We start from the raw sequence: 21,003 nt of genomic DNA, 5'->3' as shown, positions 1-21,003 counted from the left end.
TGCTGAGTTCAATGGGAGTTCTGTATTTGTACCAAAGGGAAGAATTTGACCCTTTCCAAATTATTCTACAATTTTGCACACAAGATCAATACCATCAAGCTCAGCTAAACATCATCTTAACTATTTCTAGACTCAAGACCTCAACTAGCAGACATTATGACGTCTAAGTGATCCGTTTTTAAGGACTGATGTTTAAATAGGATTTAATTATACAATGTACCGAAGATTCTACTGTGATGAGCACCAGTGGATAGCAACCATTATAGATACCACTCAGGTTACAAAACAGTTTTCATGGAGCTGTTTAGGTCCTAGGATATTAAATAGACAAGGTGGGTGAAGTGATCTCTTTTATTGGACCAACTTACGTTTTGAGAGAGAGAGACCATACACGCCGAGTTGTCACCCACCATCCCACAAAGGAACCCATACAGGGTATTGTCAAACAACTACAACCTATACTTGATGGGGACCCCATCCTGAAAGAAGTCTTTCCTCAACCCCCACTTTTGGACTTCAAACAACACCGAAACCTCTCCAAGCTCATCATCAGAAGCAAGCTCCCCCCAGATCAAGACACACCAACTCAAAGTAGCCCCAGACTCTGTCAGAAAAACATATGGAAAAGCTGCAGACAATATCTCCATTGGTACAACAATCAACACCCCCCACAATACACCATTCAAGATCCATGAATCCGACACATGCCTGTCACTACATGTGTTATACCTCATCCACTGCACTAAATACCCTAATAACAACTATGTAGCTGAAACCAGACAATCACTACACTTTAACGAACTCACACAGGAAAATGATAAAAGACAAAAACACCTTGTCACCTATGGGTAAGCACTTTTCAGAAAGTGATCACTCTATTTCTGACCTATCAGTCCTCATCCTCAAAGGAAACCTGCACAACACTTCAAAAGATGAGCCTGGGAGCTTAAATTCATAAATCTGCTAGATACTAGAAATCAGGGACAGAACAGAGACACTGTATTTATGTTTTATTACCACAATCTATAACCCACCCACACCCCTTTTTAACTATAACTGCAGATGTGTTAACGGGCCACTCTACCTTGAATGGTCTCTTAGAATATGTGCTAACTGCTTGTGCTAAACAATTTGTTCCATCTTGCACTGAGTTGTGATACTCGAGTCCCTTTCCCAGACTTGAAGAAGAGCTCTGTCTGGCTCAAAAGCTTGTCTCTTTTGGCCCAATAAAAGATATATCTCACCCACCTTGCCTCTTCATTTTAATCCATCATTTTAGATGCTTTTACTTTCTGAAACATCTCCTCTTCAGCTTAGTGTAAAGGTGAATTGTCATGGAAAGTTTGAGCTAAAGGTGTTCAGCTGTTTTTCTGAAAGAATAGAGTGCAAAAAACCCTACGCTTTCCCCATTGTAGGTGACTTTTTACAATTTGCCATGGAAATAATTTTCTTGAAGGAGTAGTAACATAATATTGGTTTAGACGAAATGAGTGTGAAATGACCCAGTGATGAACATGTGAAAAATCATGTACATTTACAGTAAAGATTTGCTACTCATGTTACGGCCCCAACCCAAAGCCCACTGAAGTTAATGGGAGTCTTGAATGGGTTTTGGTTGAGCGTTAAATGCGCAAACAGAGCCTAATCTGCACAGCTGAGTCAACAGAAGCTTTGTCATTGATTTCACTGAGCACTGGATCAAGCTTCCAGTAAATCATATACTGCACCATTAACTTAGCTTTACCATTTCTCCAATTTCAGGGTGGGATAACTCAGGCACAGAGATATTTAAGACACTTGCCATATTGAAAGTGTAATAACTGGTCAAAATTTTTACATCTTAGCAATTTTTCGTCAAAATTCCTGCTTTTTTTTTTTTAAAAAAACTTCCTCTGCAAAGGAAATTTGTAGCAGAGATGGGAACAGACCCCAGACCTCTGAAGTCTTATCCGCTACACCACAGTGCTTACCAGGTGTATTGCTTCAACTCTTATGTATGCATTGTGACAATAACGTTTTTTCATGTCTATAAAGCACAGCTATAGAAGAAAAACCTTTGCCCCATTTTACATGTGAGACATTTTCTGTATCACATTGAACAAATCTCTTGATCTTCTTTTTCCACACATAAAGCTATACAAAAACTGCATGAATCTAGATTACCTGAAAAATCTACAGCCTCACAATACACATGTAGGAGAGGACATAATGAAACTTATTTGGACAACGGTAATTTTCATATTTAATTACTTTGGTGTACTTTACTGTGCAACCTTAATTTTGCACAAACATGGGTGTATTCATTCAATTAATTACACTTTGGCTTTCCCTGATGTTGCAAAGAACACACAATTTTTAACATTAAAATTACATGACCAATTCCGGGAACTATGCTGATTTACATCAGTTGAGGATTTGCCCCCTCTCCCCCCCCTCCCCCCCACACCTTTCCCAAGCATGATGCAAGAATTTATTGGTTTCCCTACAAAATGGATTTTGACTTTGAAACTGTACATGGTTATCAAGAGATTTTAAAAGTTTATAGAAGTGGATGTATAATTTTCTTTAGAAACTTTTAAAGGAGGCCATTTACTTAAAGTCAGTGGAAGCCTTTCCATTGACTTAAATGGACATTGAATTACACCTTAAATGAGGGACACAGCTGTTTTAGGGCATAGGAATTTAGAATAAAATAACAATATGTTTCACCTGGCTCTGGAGCCTCCAAAACCTACCTTTTCTGCAGGGTTGATATTTAATGGAGGATTCTACCTCAGCATCTCTATTTATCACCACAAATATTATGAGTAAGGGCAAATAGGGGCTACTGAAGAATCCACAAACTTCAGTACATTGCTGCCAATGTCATCAGTAAACTAAAGATTGCTTTCTTGCAGCATTCAAAGTCTGTCCTCATGTTTCACACACATGAAACATTCATTTGTAGAAGGCTGTCATCCCAAACCTTGAGAAGATCTTGAAAGGGAGCACCGCCTGCCTTTACATCTGTACTAGGAAGGTGTAAATTTAGACCTTATGACCTGCATGATTTAATAGTTCAGCTTGTCAGACACTCTGGAAGACCAATAATTATTCATGCTAATGAATATCATAAATCTAGACTTAAATGTGAATCAGACACACTATGGCTCTTGGTATTTGTAAAAAAGCTGTTCCAGATTTTGGCCATGGGTCACAGAGTTGTTTAAAACATCTCAGGTTTTGTTTTTGTTTTTTTTTTTTTCTGAGATGGAATATTCTGATGGCATTTAATAAACTAAATTTTTCTTTCTGTAATAAATTGCACACTTTACTAATGCACCAGATCACTTTTGTGGTTCAGTTTATAACTAGCATTCTTGTATCCTCAAGCTGTGTTATTTGCCACATCTTTTGTTTCTCATTTCTCTCTAACACTTAGAGATGGCTTAAAACGGTCTCCATAGCTTTTGGTTTTGTTTGCTATACTCTTTAAAGGTAAAGATGGTCATGAACCAAAGCTCATGATCTAGAGAGCTTTGGGAAAGCTTGGAGACCCAAGATATTTCTATGGATGGTTGAAACAAAACTTCAGGAAAGAACATCTCTGTGCTTTGGGAAAATTCAAATAAAATGGAGCTCTTAACATTGTGGTGTGGACTTCTTTCTACTAAAAAGCCATTTTTCTTATATAAAAAACACAGATGGCAATAGCAATACCTGCAGCCCGCAACCTTCCCTACTATACTGCCAGTTAACCAAGAGAAGCTGAATTCTGCCACACAATATGTAAAGCTGCTAAACATCGCGGGCATTAAAAAATCCATAATCCCTCCCTCTCATCCCACTAAGGCTCAACAGTGTTACAATGTGATAAAGATTCAAAATGAGGGACATTTCCCCCTCCCCCCCCAAATAGCCCTATTGATGCAGGAAATTTAAAGTGCTGTGGGGTTCATTGATTTAGTGCCGATAACTTGAATACCTCAGCTATGGAATACTTTATTTCTGTTGTAAATTATTCTTGACACTAAACTTATGTGGAATGTAGGTAGCCTTGGGGCTGAAATGAGTGACATCCCTCAGCACAGGGTAAATTTGAGAGGTACTGCAAGGATGACACTTGTTTGTGCATAAGAAGTGGCATTCTTGGGGGATGGTTCAAGATTATCGATTTTACTCCCACAGAAGCCAGTAATAACCTTAAATTCTGGGGCCTTAGAGTCCTAGTCAAAGCATTCCTCTTCCACATTATCTTCCCAAACACCACAACATTAGGGTTTTTTTCAAAATCACATGTGGTTTTTCTTCACGTGTAGGAGAATCAACTACCTGTGACGAATGTTAGTCACTGTGATTGTCTTATATTTGGAACATACTCAGACACCACAGAGATAAGCGATGTGTAAAAACTAGATTGCCATAGGAACAGAGCACACAGATTCTCTCCCCTATCGGCCTACCCTGTAGATATTTAGCAGCATTCTCTGCTGAGAGAAAGATAGGACTGACCTGGTTATTTCAGACATCAAAGGTAGTGATTCGAGAATCTCATCAAGATGCATGGCTTCCCAAGGAAGCATCATTGAGGACATCTGAAAGTTTACTACTGAAAGCCTAAGGAACAAGTTTCTAGTCCTAGTACTGATATTAATGTGTTGATTCATTTACATTATCAAAAACATACCGTAAATGGAAAGAAAGAAAGAAAGAAAGAAAGAAAGAAAGAAAGAAAGAAAGAAAGAAAGAAAGAAAGAAAGAAAGAAAATTCAAATCTTAGATTGTGTAAATTAGTATTACAAAAGGGCTATAAAAGAGGATCCTCTTCATCTTTATATACAAACACACACATACACACCCCTCCTTTTTAGACAGTGCTGAGTAATTCAATGAAAGATTTGTGGGTATTTAAGGAGACTGGATTGTCAGGTTCTTCTAGAAACAGGTACAGTAAATTCTGCTGAGACACATATAGCAGGACATTTATATTTTGTCTACAATTTTATTCTCAAAATGAATGTGCGTGAAATGAATTACTTGCTGGTATAACTAAAGTTCTCTTACACAAGGGGAAATTCTGACCTTTCCCTACTCTTCCCAAACTACAGGCAGTAAGAACATGTTAAACTATCCACCACTATTGCACTAGTTCTCTGAGTCTGTTTTAGGCATCCATTTTAGAACCCAAGTGCTTTGCTCCAAAGGAATGTTACAGACAAGTTCAGGCATATGCCTGCATACTCAAACAGCATTCCTATTACCCAGGCCTTCCTTGTCTTCCACTGCTTTTCAGTCTCAAACTGAAAGGATTTTCAAATAAGTGTATGTTGCGCTCTGTACTGCAGAGACAGTTGGAGAGAATATACAAGCACCAAAAGGCTTGCGTGAGCTTCTGAACAGAACTTTATTGCAATGAGACTGAAATGGCTATTTACAGTAACTTCTAGTGGTGCTATTTACCTGCCCAGAGCAGGGCTCTCCTTTCTGTACAGAGGTCTTCCACATCTCCATTTGCCCTGAACCTCACCTTTAGGATTAAGGTTCTCTGACGGCTTACCCAATAAAGTAGAAAATCTTTCAGTCCTTCTGAAGAAGCAAGTCTCCCCACATCTTCATTGGTCCCTCTTCTTTTCTTCCCCGGTGAGCTTTTCTTTCCCCTTCCACACATCCTTACATTTCAGATCAGCACTGCTGGTCTGCTACATGAACGCTACAATTCACAGCTCCTCCAGTGATCTGGTTTGGATATATATATATATATATATATATCATTTCAACTTGCACTTCGAACAAAACACTGGATTTAACATCGTTTTAAACATGTTTCTAGGATATGGACATAGCATCCTCAGCATAAACAAACTCTGAGATTAGGTGCAGGGACCAGTGTAGATCAGGAGTATCCCTGGTGAAGACAGTGGGGTTACACTGGAGTGAGAAAGGAATCAGGTCCTTTGTAGATATATTTCTGGTTTGGATACTGTCTTTTCCAGTTCTGTCTCTAAGAACACATACAAAAACTCAGCCTTTTACAAACCCTCTTGCTAAATGTCTGGCCTTTCGCTACGCAAAGACCTTCCTCCAAACACGTCCTTTAGAGCGGTTTACTGTGTGAGCCATCGTCTGGGCTGCACCTTCAGAACAATTACATTTCCAGATAATTAGAAAATCTCTCCAAGTAATAGACATTCTGATAAATGACATCCAGGGTGACATCACCCTTATATCACTTAATTATGTCTTGTCAAGTGGGAGGTAGGCTAAATTAAAACCTATGTTTAACGAGTGAAAACTGCTACACCTACAGTCAAGTGTTGGGATTTTCTTTTCAGTCCTTACTATACCCAATAGGCATAGTTAATTAAAAATGAGTTAATGTACATGTGTATTTGTAATGCTTTGTATTTGTAATATAATGCTTAGATCTTCTTTAAAAATAAAATAAAAGAATCACACAGCCACCATACTAGTAGTGTGCATCTGATGTACTTAGAAATATTCTGCTTCTTCAGGTGAGGCTATATTTCAAAACACCAGCAACAAAAAATATCCCATTTAAAAATTCAGAGGTTAGGTTCTGTGAATATTCTCCTGTGTTGATTTAAAATTCATGGTTTTCAGAGATCATAAAGGCAGAAGGGACCACTATGATTATCTAATCTGACCCCTGAATGCCACAGGCCATAGAACTTCCCAAAAATAAATTCCTTATTGAACTAGAGTATATCTTTTAGATGTTTCTGTGAACATTCTTGCCAGTAAAGTTGAATGCTAGTGGATGTGTGTAAAAATTTAGTTTAATGTTTGTGGATTTTTTTATTTATTTTTTATTTTATTTTTGCAACATTCACTAAACCCTAAAAATCACTCTGATCTCCTGCTCATTTGGGGACTGAATGTGATAGATTGATCACCATATAGGTTTCACATCATTGTCTGTGTCAAGACTTCGGGTTTTGATTTCCAAGTAGCAAACAATGTGAACGATTGGTCACCAAATACTGTATCCCACAATCTGAATTCATGCAGAGAACACACCAAAACGTGCTGCTTATAGGCACAGTACTGTCTCCTAAAAGATGGTACTAAGTTCCAATCGGGCATTGAAAATAGGATAAATTCTGCAGTGCATGCTTGATTTCAGTAATCACTTTGGAAATTAAAGAGATGACAATATATGCCAGTATATCTAGAAAGCACTATTTTATCACCTATTAATTCTAAGAAATTCCATAACTAAATCTTGATGCACTGGCAGATCAATAGAATCTTAGTGTAAGGTATATTAACTCCAACCACTATTTTAGAGAGACGTAGCCTTAATTATTTCCATCTCTATCCTGGGCTAGTCATTTCCTCTCTCTCTCTTTTTTTATTTTTATTTTTTGGCTTAGTACCAATGATTGTAGTAGAAAAAAAGTTTTATTGCATAGTAAAGTTTGAGCCAGATTATATCTTAGAATTGCAGGCAGCTTCATTTCAGTGAAGAAGTGATCCATACACAGACTTCATAGTATATGCGTAGGCCCCAAGCCTGCAGACAGAACTGCAGATCCTTGTACCATTGTGAGTCTCTTTGCAGAAATGGGACCATAATCTGTAATGGGCTCATTGTAAGGTATTATTATCTTCACCTATTCAAGGCTTTTCTCTGCAAAATAATTATTATCATAATAATTATTGTTCTTATGTACCACTGTCCACTTGGCGATTTCAAATTGCTTTTCTGAAACATTACCAAATTAAGCTTCAACAGCCTGGTGTGGTAAAGTGGATGCATAAAGATGCATAAAATCAGCCATCGAGAGGTTAAGTTACTTTCCAAAGCAAAATAGTAAGTCATTTTAAATACTGATGCCCTGATGCAGCAAAGCATGTGTTTAAATATTGTGTTGAATCAGGGGTTAGTTTACTTTAGATGGCAGGAAAAAAAAGGGATATACTCCAGGAGTGCTTGTTTATAATTCCTTAATCGAAGTACCTGATTGATTCCTAATTGATACCACAATAAATCAATTTGAAAGAAAAGATGAAAATTCCTAATGATACTATTATTAATAAATAATACATTGGATCTAATGTTGTCTAGACATATTTAATGCATGTACAAGTGTTCTATTTTCCCAAATTCTAACAGTGTCTATCACAATCAAAGCAACTTTCCCAAGCTTCAATACATCTAAATTATATTCATTCAAGGCACTGATTCATTCAAGGCTCTGAAACAAATATTTCAAAAATATCAGGATACAGAATGCTGTGGAAAGTACATGACAAAATTCCATACTAGAAGTCAATTAGTTCACAAAAGTGTATTCTTAGAAAAACTTTTCTTTTTTTGCTTAAGACTGGAGAACCACCTCCCAAAAAGGATGAAGAATGGGGACCGGCTTAGGGAATCATTTTCACAGATTAACTTAATACAGAAGATCCTAAATATATGCTTGGTATCTCTAGCTAGATTAATGGAGTGGGGTAGAGGTGAGTAATATTTCTAGCTGTCTACAAACTTAATAGCAGATTGAGATTCAGTGTTGGTTAGGGTAGGGGGAAAAGGAGGAGGAGGAAGTTTTGGAGTTCTTCCTTGGTTGATCATCTGGTCTTTTCAGAGGACTGCTATGGAGATTTGAATATTAGTCAGCTGCATCGTTCATTTTCTCTATTGGAATGAAATTCACTTCTCTTGCATGCTGCCAGAGTAACTCAGCTTTATGTAGGTGAGCTGGAGGGAAGCAAAATCCTATGCCTGTCAAGGTGAAATTCATCCACTCCTGGAGGCAGGGCAATGAGCTACATGATCCCCTATGGCTGCTACTATGGCTTACTCCTGCCCCCGACTCCCTGTCCAATGCTTCCACTTGTGTTCACCTGCATGGAGTTGGCATGGAGATCCCTGCACAGCTGCTCTGCTGAGGCCTTTTTCCATAGACGTACAGGGGAATTGTGGAGGACTTTGGACAGCTCCGCGGTGCTGGGCTGAATTTGCCTTGAAAAGTATGTGCGAGGAAGAGCACATTTGGCTGTGAGTCTTTCCCTGGCTGATATCCGATGCAGCTTGGCTTACCATTGCCAGTGCAGTTCCTAAACATGTTCAGAGGAACCCTATAGTCATGAGCAGCAGGTGTCTGTATGATAGTCATCATATGGCAATGAAATCAAGTAGTGCTACAGGCTCAGAGATGAAATCAGAGGCAGCTTGGAATGCCTAATGTGAACTGTGAATAGTTTCCACAGCAATGGAGCCCAAGAGGCCTGTGGAGCTCTGCAGGTCAGCAGCAACACAGAGTAATCATTTTCTGAACACTGCCTCTAGAAAGCCAAGGCTATATTACTAGCATAGGACAGACTCCTGTTCACCTTAGTTACGTGAATAGTCCCACTATAATCAGTGCTCTTATGGAAAAACTTCACAGAGTTTAATAGAAAATGGTAACTTCTCTATTTTGTTAAGGATCCTCTAGAAATCAATAAAGCATTATATTCCTTGTTATAGAATGGGTCAAAAAAACCTGCAGAAAAAAGGTACCAATAGCCAACTACAATTTTCTAGGATTTTAGAACAGTAGTTTTGTAGAAGCCTACAGGTTTTTAACCCTGTATGAAGTTTTCTTCTAGAAGAGCTGGATTGCTCACATGAGTAAGATTAGTAGGATTTAGCCCTAGAGCTATCAATAGTACTTACATGGCCCCTATCTCCGTTCACAATGTTTAACGTATTTGTTCGTGCAACACCCCTGTGAGATATAGAAGTGCTATTATCCTCCTTTTACAGGAACACAGAGAGACAAAGTGATTTCCCCAAGGTCACACAGGATGCCTGTGGCAGAGCAGGGAATTGAACCCTGCTCTCCCAAGTCCAGGCTCATATTCTAACCATTGGACCTTCCTTCCTCTTGGAAACTCATTGTCAGCAGTCTAACATCTCACTTGTTCACAATGTGTTGTGAATGAAGGTTTAGAAAAGAATAACACAGGATAATATTACTCCAACGTGACTTTAAGAGTCTCAATGCTGATGTGCTGGCAAATCATTTTAATAAATTACCTTCAAGATAATTTCTTAATTTGTGGCCAAATTCTACCATTGGATGAGAGACTCAGCATCTCGCTGACTTTTATGCCAACATTTTCCTTTCAGACCCAGCTCTGGCATTTGCTTTCTTTCTACGTGTAGGAGTTCCACCTTAGGGGACACAAAGCAGCAGATCTTGGACAAGATCTGCCAAATGAAAGTAAAAGTAGTATTTGGCCCAAGAGAAGCCCCGTATGCATAATTTCCCTTGGACCAAATTCTGAGATCCTTGTATCAAGCCAAATGTCCATCATTAACCACAGCTGTCAAAAGGAAGATCTTAATGGCCACACCAAGGAAACCTCTAGCATAGAAATGACTAAGGTGAATGGGTGATCCATTCTGTCAATCAGTGCTTACGTATGTCTCAAAACCAACACGTGATACTCTGCTTAGCCTATCAAACAAAGAGCTAAAGGAAATAGTTTGTGAAAAATGTGTAATATATCTATGTATAACTTCAGGGATAGCTTGTGGCCCAGCTTGACACAAATCATAGAGCTGGAAAACCGCTTGTCACTCTCTGAAGGATATACTTGTGAAACTGAGGAAAATTTTAGGAAATTTGGGACTTGAATACTGCACTTGCAAAAACAATCAATAGATTCATCTGATTTTGCATCACTCTTAATGGTACGTGGAACCACAGCCTAACTCAGCATAAAGTAATCAGCCTGTCATTGTGAGGTTGTCCCTACAGAACATTCCCCAACACTTAGTTAGGCCCCTGTGTGAATAATTCCAGGAATGGGCATTCTTTCATGCATTTTCTTTAGAAAAATATACCATTGTCCAATGTACTGTATCACTACATACAGCATGGACTGTTTGTCCTCCTAAGTTTAAAATAAAGAAGCTACAGTTATATTAAATCAAAAGGACACTCTCAAAGACTTTAATTTTTCACTCCATGAATCCACAGTCCACCACTTGCGTCTCCAAACACATTCCAGAATTATTTATCATCATACTTTCAAAAATAAAAAAACTGATCTCACAGCGCTTGAAAGGTAGCTCATGGTCCCTGATCCAGGGTTCTCCAGTGTGTTTGAGGAAGTTGTTGAAAATGAGTGTCAAAACTCATTTCAGTGGAAGACTGGAAACGGGGTCCACAACCCCTAAACAATCCCACTGGGGATGGAGAACTGAGTGGTGGAGAACTGCTGGATCAATATGCACTTGTGAGAGATGGGAGAAGAGGAAGGAGGTTATAAAATTCCTATAATCATCCTAGCATCTTTCTGATGAAAATAAATCTCCTGAACCAGACTTTAACCATGAAGAGAACCTCCTAGAAAACATTACACTTTAAATGCCCATTACATTTTTCAAGACCCAAAATGGGAGATACATAATAAAAAAAGGAAAAAGGCAATGAATCTAACAGTCACAGCTGACCCTATAGGCAAGACGGCTATGAAGTTGAGGCTTTCTGTATTACTGAGGCAAAGCTAGAAGAACACTTCTTAACTTTCTTATTCAAATGAGAATCTTGACAGCAGTGTTATAGTAACTAAAATTAGAATACATGGTACCATATTATCACAATTTCTACTGATATATTTCCTCAAAAGCTGAGTTCAAATACAGAACTTATTGTTAACACTGCTATTCAAAACATTCTGAATCAGGAACATACAGTCTGTATATGTCCAAACAGTTTATATTTCATGGCCAGATGACAAACCAATATTTATGAAGATATTTTTCTTAAAAAAATGAAACAAAACCAAAATGCAAACCCAACCAGCCACCGTATATTCCTCTGAATCCACAGAATCAATAGAAAATGTCAATTATTTCTGGATGGACAGGCAGAAAAAGAAAATGAAAGAATGTATTTTTGCCTCTCTCCATCTATTTCTCCTGTCCTGGAAGGCTTATGCTCCTGTTCCATTTTCTCTACAGCCTATTAAAATTCAATATATTTTTTTCAGTTTGTCTCCAACTAAGCTTCCATACATCAGCTATGCAGACATTCCTATATGGACCACATACAATAGAAGAAGGGTGAAGTGGATGAAATTACCTGTGCATTTACGGTCTGTGTCTTCCTTTTTTGATCCGCTAATCGTTAACTTGCAATTGAAGTTCTCCTCCCAATACTCTGCAAACCACACATTTCTTCGGTTGTTCTCCAGGGTGCGCGAGGTAAAGTAGGTATCAAATCCTAAAAGGAAATGAGCAGAAAGCTGAAACAGGGAACGTGTTTTTACTGGAAGTACTGAGACCCTAAAAATAATTCACGGTTTACATTTTCTTGACTATAGAGCAGACATTTACATAGCTAGCGGAGAGAGACTAAAGGAAAGAATGGACATCAGTTTCATGTCTTGTATTATCAACTATGCTTTATAAGTAGATGATTCTGCCACACATTGTAAGTTCTCAAGTCATGTAAAATAATTGTAAATTATGAGATATTTATTACATTCTATAACGGGATCAGCAACCTTTGGCATGTGGCCCATCAGGGAAATCCATTGGTGGACCGGGACAGTTTGTTTACCTGCAGCATCCGCAGGTTCGGCCGATCGCAGCTCCCACTGACCGCGGTTCGCTGTTCCAGGCCAATGGGGGCTGCGGGAAGCGGCAGCCAGCACATCCCTCGGCCCACACCGCTTCCCGCAGCCCCTATTGGCCTGGAACGACGAACTGCGGTCAGTGGGAGCTGCGATCGGCCGAACCTGTGGACGGTGCAGGTAAACAAACCATCCCGGCCTGCCAGCGGATTTCCCTGATGGGCCATGTGCCAAAGTTTGTCGATCCCTGTTCTATAAGCAATAAGTATGGATTAAATATAGATTGATAAAGAGACAGAGAAATACAGAGATAAATGAAAATATGCTGGGAATTTTTGAGTGAGATCAGTGGAATTGTAATTCTGTAATTAACATCTCCAGCCCTCCAGAGAACATAATTTTACTGTTATGTATTTCTCATCCATTGTCCACGATCTACCTAAGAGAACATAGGCCAAAATAGGTTATTACACATTTTCTGTTCATCTACTTCACACAGGTATTAGGGAACAGAGGAAAAACTTCTGCCAGGCAACTATAAATCACCTCCAGTTACCAGACTCTTGAATTATATGTCCTAATGTGAAAACAGTAAAAGTTTCTCAGGTCAGACTTGTGAGGGTCGATTATTAAACCGAGAGAAAAATCTTGCCACAGGCAGTTTTCTGGGCTGCAAGAGCAAAACAGCTTTCTTCAGGAAACCTTCATACAACATTATTCTGTTATCAGAGGGACTGGTTCAATAAAAACCAAAAAAATGCAGTGGAAGTTTGTCCAAGAGTTCAGAAGCCCTGATATTAAGGCTTCCATGGCTGAGCTACGTTCAGCCTTCCACGCTTATTGATTATGCACAGCAATTACTCTACATGCATGCAGTGTTGGCAACTCTTTCAGTTTGATCATGAGTCTCATGACTTTGTATGCCTTTTCTTAAGCTTCTGAAGGCATGTGATGATATGAGAATGTCAGCTTTCATTTTTTTAAGAAGTGTATAGCTCTCGTGACTGCAGAGAAAAGCTTGAAAATGTGCCCGAAGTAAACCCTACAGGCTCAAAAACAAGAAGAGCAAATAAAAAGAACTCAAAATGTAATATTGTTTTAAATGCTTGGGGCAGGCAATATTGTGTATGTGGAAGTAACACTTTCCCCTACTGTGCTTATTACCTCACTTTACTTATGAGAGAGTCAGAAAAGAAAAATTCGTAAGAAACCTGATATTTTCCACGGTTGGTATTTGTTCAGTATTCTGATGATAAAGAGATAGTCATGATGTACTGGATTTCCCATCCCACAGAACTGAGATTTCAAGTGTTCCTGGTCTGCAGTGGGATGAAATGAAGACGTGTCCAGTTTGTGGGTGATTTTGGGGGCAGGGGGTTGGGTAAAAAACCACAGTGAAAGAGAAATCCCATCTCAGAATAGCCCCTAGCCCAGGGGTTAGGGCATTCACCTGGCATATCAAAGACCCAGGTTCAAGTTCTACTCTGCCTAATTCGGACCAGGGTCTTGAACCCTATTCTCCCACATCATGGGCCTATTCTGGGGTGTGAATCTCTCTCTGCCTTTGACCAGAAATTCCACCCTGGACCTGAGAAACCTGACCAAAACATTTTGGTTTTGACCCATCAGCATTTTCCAACCAAAAAAAAAAAAATTTGTCAGAAAATCCGCAACCAATATTAATCACCTGAACCCAGACAGAGAGTGTGTCTACAGATCATTGTTTCATCCTGTTAAGGATCATCAGACTAATACAGTAACTTAGCCTTGGGGTTTGAAATGTCAAAACTAATGTACAGTTTTATTGCTATTTTGTTTGTTTTTTAAAATCAACTTGCAACCTTCAAATTTACAAGCACCATGAGACACAGGGATTACATTGCCAATATGAACTTGTGAACAAATGCATGCAATTTTTAATTCAGGTCAAATATCCTCTAACAATTTCCTCAATGCCCCTTTCTTTTATGCAGTCTATGGCTGTCTTCCTCCCAGGATTTTAGAGAGAGAAGGTGGGTGAAGTAATATCTTTTATTGGACAACTTCTACTGGTAAGAGAAACAAGTTTTCAAACTTACATAGAGCTCCTCTTCAGGTCTGGGAAACATACTCAGGGCAAGGCTGCACTACAAAATTAAGTCCACCTAAGTTATGTTGCCGTACAACTGCTGCAATAATTAAATCACTTTTGCATGTCTACACTATGCTCCTTGTGTCAGTGGTGCATATCCTCACGAGCAGCGTGTGCATCGATGCGGAGAGCGGTGCTCTGTGGGTACATATCCCATCATGCAACCCACCACCATCTGGCGCAAGGTGTTTTTGGAAGCGTTTGCAAAGCATCATGGAGGCAAACGAGTTGCACAGAGGTGACTGGGAACATGATTTCCATGTCCCATGATTCAGTTTTTTCCATCCCATAATATCTGCAGCCCATAATGATTTGTGCCTTTTTTCAAAAGCCCAGTGAACACACATGTGCACCATCTCTGTGAGAAGCATGGATCCTGCACTGCTCTTCAGTATTGTGCTGACCATTACAAACACAACGCACCTGGTCCTTCAATACTGACAGAGCCAACAAAGGAGCATTCATGGAGCAGTAGCAGATGATGGAGTGCCTGTTGTGGACCAGAGAAACAAGCACAGACTGGTGAGATTGCATCATTATGCAGGTTTGGGATGTACAAGGCCACATTTATGGAACTTCTTGCCCCAGCCCTCCAGCACAGTAACACCAAAATGAGGACTGCACTCATGGTGGAGAAGTGAGTGGTGATTGCTGTGCCAAAGCTGCCATGCCAAATTGATTCTCAACTGATCGGTAGCAATTTGGAGTTGGGAAAGCCACTGTGGGGGTTGCTGCGATACAAGCATCCTGCTACAAAGGACTGGGACCATATTTTAGCACCAGACCACCTTGCCAAAGAGTACATCAACAGAAAGGGCTATTTTTTCTATGGTACTGCAAGTGCTGGTGGATCACTAGGGATATTTTACCAACAACAAGGCGGGATGGGCAGGAAAGGTGTATGATGCATGCATCTCTGAAAACACAGGCCTGTTCAGAAAGATGCAAGCAGGGACTTCCTTTCCAGACTGGTGAATTACCATTGGGGATATGGAAATACTAACAGTGATCCTTGGAGACCCAGCCTACCTCTTACTCCCATGGCTTATGAAGCCGTACATCAGCCACCTTGACAGCAGCCTTGAGTGCTTTGACTACAGTAGAGGTGAGCAACCTGTGGCCCGCACACGGCCTTCAGGGTAATCCGCTGGCAGGCTGCCAAACAGTTTGTTTACATTTGCACAGCCATCCACAGCTCCCAGTGGCCATGGTTTGCCGTTCCCAGCCAATGGGACAAGCTGGCCGCACTGCTTCCCGCAGCTCCCATTGGCCGGGAACAGTGAACCGCAGCTATTGGGAGCTGCAGGCGGCTGTGCCTGCGGACGCTCAATGTAAACAAACTGTCTTGCGGCCCACCTGCAGATTACTCTGATGGGCCGCATGCAGTCCATGGGCCAGAGGTTTCCCACCACTGAACTACAGGCTCAGTCGGTGAAGAATGACTGGTGAATGTGCCTTTGGCCACTGGAAGGGCGCTGGCACTGTCCACTCACACAATTAGACTTTAGTTTAAAAATATCCCCCCACAGTTACAGCTGCCTGCTTTGTGCTTCATAATATCTGTGAAGCAAAGAGGGAAAAGTTTCCGCCGGGTGGAGCATGGAGGTGGAATGCCTGGCTGCTGATTTTGAGAAGCCAGATACCAGGGTTATAAGAAGAGCTCAATGGGGAGCTATTCTGCTCATGGAGGCTTTGAAAGACCATTTCAATAGTTAGCCACAGTAATGTGTCTTATTGTAGAGTGCTCTGCTTGGCATTGTTTTTAGTACCCCGCTATGAACCTTGTAATGAATTCTGCATGTGTGGTAATATAGCATTGCAAATGCACCTATTGTTATTATCGTTGAATGATGTCAGCCCCAGCCATCTTATGTTGCGAACTAATAAAAATGAACTAATATTCCACAAATAGACTTTTATTCCAAACACATGCAAACAAAAATAATTGAAACTGTAAATGAAACTGAAATGAATACAGGGAAAATAACTTCTGAAGGGGAAAGAACAGTCATTCTTATTTCAAACACACAGAACACAAAGCGTGTCTCTCACAGGTGAGTGTATGTGCAGCTGTGATTGTCTGTACTCTCCCTCGGGTTGGAGTGGTATGGGTACTGCAGTGGCCCCAGAGTATATGTGGAATGTTGAGGGTGGGGTGTAGGAAGGTCCCAGAATGTGGTTATTGACAGGCATCAGTGGGAGGCAAGCACAGGTGACTTGAACCTGAAGGTCTATAAGAGTCTCTAGCGTGTCCTTCTGGTGCTTGAGAAGCGCTATCATGTCCTGCTTTGTGTTCTGTCCTTTTGCTGTATGTTTCTCCTCTACACACTCTCCCTTTCCATTCTGTCCACAAGGGTGCTCCTCCAAGCCCTCTGCTTGATATCCACAGGATTTCTTGGAACACGTCACCCTGAGTCCTCTTTCTTCTCCTCCTTATCTGGCTGAGCTGCTTCCTGATGGTGGATGGAGGGAGACTCAAGGCCACATTTCCCGCTGCAGAAATACTATTGTGAGTATTTTCACTGCCCTTGATCCACACAAGCTACAAGTACTACCTTCTCACTTCAGCTTGGGATTCACAGAGCATGGTGGCAGTCCCAGCTGTGGTACATATGGCCCAGTGGGGTAGAGGGTGATTTGGGACACATGGCCATCAGTATATGCAGATAGGGCAACTGAACTGAATATTGACACCATTTTCCACAGATGGTGGTGATTTTAGCTTACATCTCACTTCTGAGAATAACAGAGGCTGAAAGGGAACACCTCCGGCACGCATCTGGCTGCAGACTGGGTCGTATGCTGCTAGCCTGTGTGCCTGCTGAAGTTATTGCTGATTGGTGTAGGAAAGTGTCCTACCATGGTGGAAGAAATAAGGTAGCCCTCCCCAGACATGTTCAGCAGATGATTGCAGCAGACTACACCCAGGAAAGTTTCTTTGAGATCTCTATGGAGAATTCAAGGGACATCCTGATGCACATAAACAAACTGTTCCTCAGGGCCCCCTCTGCTTAGCTGTACCAAGGAATAAGAAGCAGATAACAATTCTTCCTCAATTAGTTATTTCACTACCCCTTCTAGCCTGATTAAAAAGTAGTAAATGAACAGATGTCTCCCTGCAATATCAAAACAAACTGCATACTTACCGGAGGTTCCTTCACCTACATCAGGCTCGCCAGTGCTGGACAGTAGGGATTGGTTCATCTGCTCCGGCATCAGAAAGAGGTCCCATCTCACCACACCACTGGATCCCCCAGTTCCCTGTCCCCCATACTCCTCCTCCTTGTCCATCACCTCCTCCTCACTGTGCACTGTGGAGGCCTGTGACTTCAGTTCCCCCGAAGTATCTACAGGCTCTTGGTGGTGGTGGTGGTGGTGGGGTCTCCCCGCAGGATGGCGTGCTGTTCCTTGAACCAGCGGCGTGGTTTTGGCTCCGCTCTCCCTTGCCTTCTGGTACACCTGCCGCAGCACCTTGATTTTCACACAGAACAGCTGCGTGTCCCTGTTGTAGTCCTTCTCCCACATGCCCCGAGAAATGTGCTCATAGATATTGATGTTTCTACAGCAGGATCGGACATGTGCCTGGACAGCCTCCTCTCTCCACAGACCCGGGAGATCCACCACCTCTTGTATTCTCCAGGCAGGAACGCATTTGCTGTATGGAGTTGGCATGGTCAGCTGGGCAATTGCTATGTGAGCTCTCCACACCAAGCAAACAGGAAATGGAGTGGAGTGGAGTTCAAAATGGTGACCAGAGCAGTCACAATTGAGCATTGTGGGACACCTCCTGGAAGCCACTATAGTCAACGTAAGTAACGCAGTGTCTACACTGACACTGTGTCGCCCTAACTACATCAACCTAAGCGCTATGCCTCTCACAGAGGTGGAATTATTAAGTCGGCATAGCAAGCGAGTTACAACAGCGGGAGCAACATTTTAGTATAGACACATACAGAGTTAGATCAGCATAAGCTGCCTTGCATTGACTTAACTTTGTAATGTAGACCAGGCCTCAGTGTCAAAGATAAATACAAAGTGGAACAAATTTTTAGCAAAAGCAGTTAACACACATTTCAAGGGACCATTCAAGATGAAGTGTCCTTTTAACATCTCTCCAGTAATGGGGGCGGGGGGGCACGTTAAGTAGCTTATAGATTGTTGTAAAAAGCCTTAAATCTAGTGTCTCTATCCAGTCCATGATTTTTAAGTGTCTAGCAAAGTTATCAGTTTAAACTCCCAGGGTCATCTTTTGAAGGTGTTGGGCAGGTTTCCTTTGGGACAAAGCAGTGAGATATACAATGATCCATTTGTGAAGAGAGTTCACACATAGGCAATATGGTGTTTTTGTCTTTTATCATCATGTTTCTGTATGAGTTCATTCGAGAGTCTCAGTCACCCACCTAGTTGTTACTGGGGCATTTCATTTACCAGATGAAGTACTCTAAATGCACTGAATGCCCCAATTACAACTAAGTGAGTGAAATGAGATAATCACTATGCTCTTGAATGAACTCGTACTGAAAAATTATTGCAAATCAATGGACAGATAACCTAAACACTAGCCTGATGTTTGACCTAGAGCCCAGTAACAAATAAAGATCACATGAAAGCATGGTATGAAAACAAACAAACAAAAAAAAGAATCAGAATGTCAGTGTGGTTCAAATGCACAGACCACAGTATCAGTTTGGGTGATATTGCACTGATAGATATTAATGGGACTTCATGCAGCATGAGAGAGCAGTGACTAGCAGTGATCAGTGATCACTGCACTCTCAAAACAAGTCATGCATTACAGGATTAGAAATTTCCTGCCCAGCTAAATGGTGCATTGTGCCTCAGGCTTATGGCTGACTGGCCTCTGAATGGCCTGCTTCAATCCATCTCTTTATTTTAACACTAACCTTTGTTTGTCTGTCTGTTTGTTTGGTAAAGAAATAATCTGTATGGAGCCAAATAAAGAAGCACAGACACAATTACCGACCTTTATTATTTTTATAGCCCAAGAGATAATCTATTTTGAAAGATGTTGTCAAGGTTCCTCCCCCACTCTGAACTCTAGGGTACAGATGTGGGGACCTGCATGAAAAACCTCCTAAGCTTATCTTTACCAGCTTAGGTCAAAACTTCCCCAAGGTACAAAATATTCCACCCTTTGTCCTTGGATTGGCCGCTACCACCACCAAACAAATACTAGTTACTGGGGAAGAGCTGTTTGGACATGTCTTTCCCCCCAAAATACTTCCCAAAACCTTGCACCCCACTTCCTGGACAAGGTTTGGTAAAAAGCCTCACCAATTTGCCTAGGTGACTACAGACCCAGACCCTTGGATCTTAAGACCAATGAACAATCCTCCCAACACTTGCACCCCCCCTTTCCAGGGAAATGTTGGATAGAAAGCCTCACCAATTTGCATAGGTGACCACAGACCCAAACCCTTGGATCTGAGAACAATGAAAAAGCATTCAGTTTTCTTACAAAAAGACTTTTAATAGAAATAGAAGTAAATAGAAATAAAAAAAAATCCCCCCTGTAAAATCAGGATGGTAAATACCTTACAGGGTAATTAGATTCAAAACATAGAGAACCCCTCTAGGCAAAAACCTTAAGTTACAAAAAAGATACACAGACAGAAATAGTTATTCCATTCAGCACAATTCTTTTCTCAGCCATTTAAAGAAATCATAATCTAACACGTACCTAGCTAGATTACTTACTAAAAGTTCTAAGGCTTCATTCCTGGTCTATCCCCGGCAAAGACAAAATATAGACAGACATACATACCCTTTGTTTCTCTCCCTCCTCCCAGCTTTTGAAAGTATCTTGTCTCCTCATTGGTCATTTTGGTCAGGTGCCAGCAAGGTTACCTTTAGCTTCTTAACCCTTTACAGGTGAGAGGAGATTTCCTCTGGCCAGGAGGGATTTTAAAGGGGTTTACCCTTCCCTTTATATTTATGACAGATGTTAACCAACGTGAAAGACAACAAGATCAATACACTCTGATCTCCTTTCAAATATTAATTGAAGATAGGCTGAGACAAGGTGGGTGAGGTAATATCTTTTATTGAAACAACTTCTGCTGGTGAGAGAGATAAGCTTTTGAGCTACACAGAAAGCTTCTCTCTCTCTCTTTCACCAGTAGAAGTTGTTCCAATAAAATACATTACCTCACCCACCTTCTCTAATATCCTGGGACCAACATAGCTACAACAACAAAGCAGACATTGAAGACAGGCTGTAATTCAACTACAAGCATGCATGTGGGTATCCCCCCGCTCCCCAAAAAAGGTATCAGAAC

The 21,003-nt window shown here is 40.8% G+C and overlaps 1 protein-coding gene across 2 annotated transcripts in view; it reads right to left on the bottom strand.

Moving 5' to 3' along the window:
• The window catches only part of GRM7 (glutamate metabotropic receptor 7), a 541,384-nt gene that overhangs the window by 206,130 nt on the left and 314,251 nt on the right, over positions 1-21,003 (bottom strand). For both annotated transcript variants that reach the window (XM_074957549.1, XM_074957548.1), the window contains exon 5: positions 12,081-12,221. In XM_074957549.1, coding sequence (XP_074813650.1) covers positions 12,081-12,221 — 141 coding nt within the window. The remainder of the gene's footprint in view (positions 1-12,080; positions 12,222-21,003) is intronic.

The sequence above is a fragment of the Natator depressus genome, chromosome 7 (assembly GCF_965152275.1).
Source record: "Natator depressus isolate rNatDep1 chromosome 7, rNatDep2.hap1, whole genome shotgun sequence".
NCBI lineage: Eukaryota > Metazoa > Chordata > Testudines > Cheloniidae > Natator > Natator depressus.
This window is presented reverse-complemented; position numbering and strand designations above follow the sequence as displayed.